General features: G+C 39.5%; 1 protein-coding gene across 1 annotated transcript; it reads right to left on the minus strand.

The window, feature by feature from the left end:
* Positions 1-2,692, minus strand: LOC103145992 (probable E3 ubiquitin-protein ligase RNF144A-A). The gene is made up of 4 exons (XM_007563691.2): positions 2,500-2,692; positions 2,274-2,374; positions 1,337-1,492; positions 1-1,241 (listed from the first exon to the last, which is right to left on the minus strand). Exons 1-4 carry the CDS (start codon positions 2,573-2,575, stop codon positions 756-758), a joined length of 819 nt encoding a protein of 272 aa, XP_007563753.1. The 5' UTR covers positions 2,576-2,692; the 3' UTR covers positions 1-755.
* Between the last annotated feature and the right edge of the window lie 596 nt (positions 2,693-3,288).

Here is a 3,288-nt window from a genome sequence, read left to right on the forward strand (position 1 = left end):
TCTTTATTTAACAAAAATAATAGCAACATTTTTATTTGTTCAGCAATTCCTGATTTTCGGTTTGCACTATCACAAAAATGCAATCAAATGACAAAGAGTGGTTAATGAAAAATAAAAAGAATCATTCAATGTGACAGGATTACTTGATGCAAATACAATAATAGAGGCATTAACAGCATAAAAAGCTACATATTTGTGTGGACATCCTTTAATCCAGTGGTTCCCAAAGATTTTCTTCTGGGCCTCCCTATGGTTCACAATAAAATCCCCCCCAAAAAAGAAAAAAAAATCAACTTGGCACACATATTGTTCAACCAGACATAAATCTACACTGAAGTTTATTTCACACTTCAGGTTGCAACAAAACAAACTACAAACCATGTTTACAGTTAAACACTTTTGTGTAACTGTTTTCTTTTTTTCATTCATCCAGACTGCTCCCCGCGCCCCCTGCAATGGCACAATGATCCCCAAGGGGGCGCGCCCCACTCTTTGGGGACCACTGCTGTAATGGGTGTTTCAGCTGTGTAGTTTCATAATAAATTTCACAACATAACAACATTTATTTGGAAGCTACTTTGAAGCAGAGTACAAAGATTGTTCAATTTGTTGCAAAAGTTGGATTTTAAAGATTTGACTAGCAAGAACAAGCAGGTAAATAATAAAAAAAAACAGTGATAACTCATGTATCACATCATGAACTACCATGATGTGATACATCACATAATGTGATGTAACATCATGAATACATCACATTATGGATATGGAATAGAGTAGATTTCTGTGTGGAATATACGTCCATCCCACACAGGAATAGACGTCTGTCTGGCGGCAATACCACTGAGGCAAATATCAAAGTCATCTATTATACATTCATTAGCATTCTTTAGGCAGCCAAAACAAAACGACATCTTACATCGGGGACATGAAACTTCTGTGCATCCTATCCCAGTGTGCTGGATCAGTGAGCCGCAGGTGGGACAGGCACGGACCGATGGACACCCTATGACTCCTCCCGCAAGTTCAATTTGGACTTCTGGACACTCTCTCAGCGTCTTCAGGGCAGAATTGTGGCAGTCGTCGTTTTCACAGCGGTCGGATCGAGGCTGTTGACCTTTCCACTCCCTCAGACACTGCCAGCAGAACCCAAAGCTGCGTCCGGTCTTTGCTGAGCACACATGGCAGCAGACATAGAGGTCTGAGCTGCTCCCTCTGGTCACAGGAGTCATGCAGCCTGGACACTGTCAGGAGTGGGAGGAAAGACGGGGAACAGAGGGATTTGAGTCAGACTCAAGCCTGTGTGCAGTTATCATTACGTCATTAATAAGATACTTACAAACTTTGTGTTAGGATCTCTGGCAGCAGCATTCAGGGCCATCGTCGTCTCAAAGTTCTTCATTTCTTCAGGGGTCAGCAGGGCCATTTTACAAACCTCTTGATAAGACCATTCAGCATTACAGCCAGACTGACCGCACACAAACCTGGCTTCTCCCTTTATTTAAATAATCACAGAAATAATCAGGATTAAAGATAAAAAAGACACTTATATGTTTAACAATCTGATAGGAAGGTTCCTTAATTCCTTTCAACAATATTCTGTTAAAAATGCTATGTCAACACAGAAAATACAGTGATATATTAAGATGCTCTTTAACTCTAGAATTCACAGTTGAGAACTTGTTTTTGGAAAGTTAGAGTTAAAAAATTTACAGTGAATCTGTCGAAGGTTAATAAACTAAAAGCAGCAGAAACAACAAATATCCATTTAGTTTAGTTTAGTTCAATTAAAAAGAATAAAAGACATAGAATAAAATATTTTACATTTCACATTTGAAAGCAAAAATTATTCATTTAATTGAAATTACAGACACGTTCTTAAACACATGAGTGTATTGTGGTAGAATTAAAAGATTTCTGAAGGTTTTGTCTTTGATTATTCTCTGTTTCTGTACATTGGAAGTCGGGTATCAACTCAAATAAAGGAAACTAAATGTTTTGAAAGAGAGGATAAATACATTTTCTTCAATAAGATTTTAATATTTATGGAAAATTTTATTTTTCATGTATTTAAAGACAAGAAAACCAGATCCGAAAAAAATAGCTGTCAGCATCATTCTGTAGCGGTAAATACATGTTGAAAATAAACAACACGGACCCGATCACATCATCACTTTTCATCTTAATCAGAATAAAAATAGTTCCACGAAACTAGCTTACAATTCTTTTTTTTTTGTATTTTCGGTTTTGAATGTGAGGTCACCGTCATATCCCACCTGTTTGAGCAGTTGTTCGCACCACTTTGTGAGAGACATCGGGGTCACCACATGTCCGCAGGACATCCGGGCTCTCGGGGAATCAAAACCTTCACACAGAACTGCAGAAACATCCCATGAGATCCTCCGGTATTTTTAAATACACACTACACATACTTTAAACAACATCACAAATACATTGAAAACTTGTAGCTACAGAGCTGATGAACTGAAACGAGCCACTCACAGTCAAACTGATCCTCTTCAGCCGTGAATCGGATTGTAGAGTCGCTCAGGTTGTAGCGCTTAGTTCTGTCGTTCATCTTGAAAGGTCTCTTGATTTCTGCTGCGATGCAGAAAACAATCAACTTTATATTATTTTAGGTCTAATAGAAGGGAACTCTTTCGATTTCGGCCCCGGTTATTCTTTACGAGTTCTGTGACTTTCACTTTACAGCTGATCGCTGAAGATACGCCCACATGGAAAGAAGAGCAGATGCATGGGGGGCGCAGGCCGGCGGCGTGGGGGGGCATTGGGGGGCATTACCCACCCACAGAGTCAGCTGTGCCCCTTCTGGAATGGAAGCTGTTTGTTGTTTTTGCCTTTAAACATCACAAATACATTGAAAAATAAAGTGGCCAACTCTCTGTTATTCCTATGTCAATTTGATACAGTAGGGGCTTCCGCACTCACCATATCTGTGCCTTCTGTCACTTTTTTCAGCTGTCAAAACTGTTTAATCCGTTGTCAACAGGTCGAAACCTGCTTTTCCGTGCCGCCTTTAAACGCAACATGAGCGGTACGACGCTCATGTTGCGCTCATGGCGCTCTTATAAGAGTAGTTTTACCGTACTGTAACGTTTTCTTTTACTTAAGTCATATTATTATTGCTGCTAGATTCGTTGTTCCCCCCTCTCCCCAAAATAAGCCGATGTCCCCCGTTAAACTCGTATGGAGCAGGGGATGGATGGATGGATGGAATTTAATGAAGACAGTGAAAAATCTCGACCATATAAAGAATAATATTATAGTTTT

Source organism: Poecilia formosa, unplaced genomic scaffold, assembly GCF_000485575.1.
Source record: "Poecilia formosa unplaced genomic scaffold, Poecilia_formosa-5.1.2 Scaffold149, whole genome shotgun sequence".
In the NCBI taxonomy this organism is placed as follows: Eukaryota; Metazoa; Chordata; class Actinopteri; order Cyprinodontiformes; family Poeciliidae; genus Poecilia; species Poecilia formosa.

What these genes read in the sequence shown, in the direction of transcription:
- LOC103145992 (XM_007563691.2), bottom strand. Translation starts at nt 2,575, where the DNA reads ATGAACGACAGAACTAAGCGCTACAACCTGAGCGACTCTACAATCCGA. An exon ending in TGAAGAGGATCAGTTTGACT is followed by an intron (nt 2,375 to 2,499) that starts GTGAGTGGCTCG and finishes ATGTTTCTGCAG; the next exon opens with TTCTGTGTGAAGGTTTTGAT. An exon ending in GCGAACAACTGCTCAAACAG is followed by an intron (nt 1,493 to 2,273) that starts GTGGGATATGAC and finishes ATTTAAATAAAG; the next exon opens with GGAGAAGCCAGGTTTGTGTG.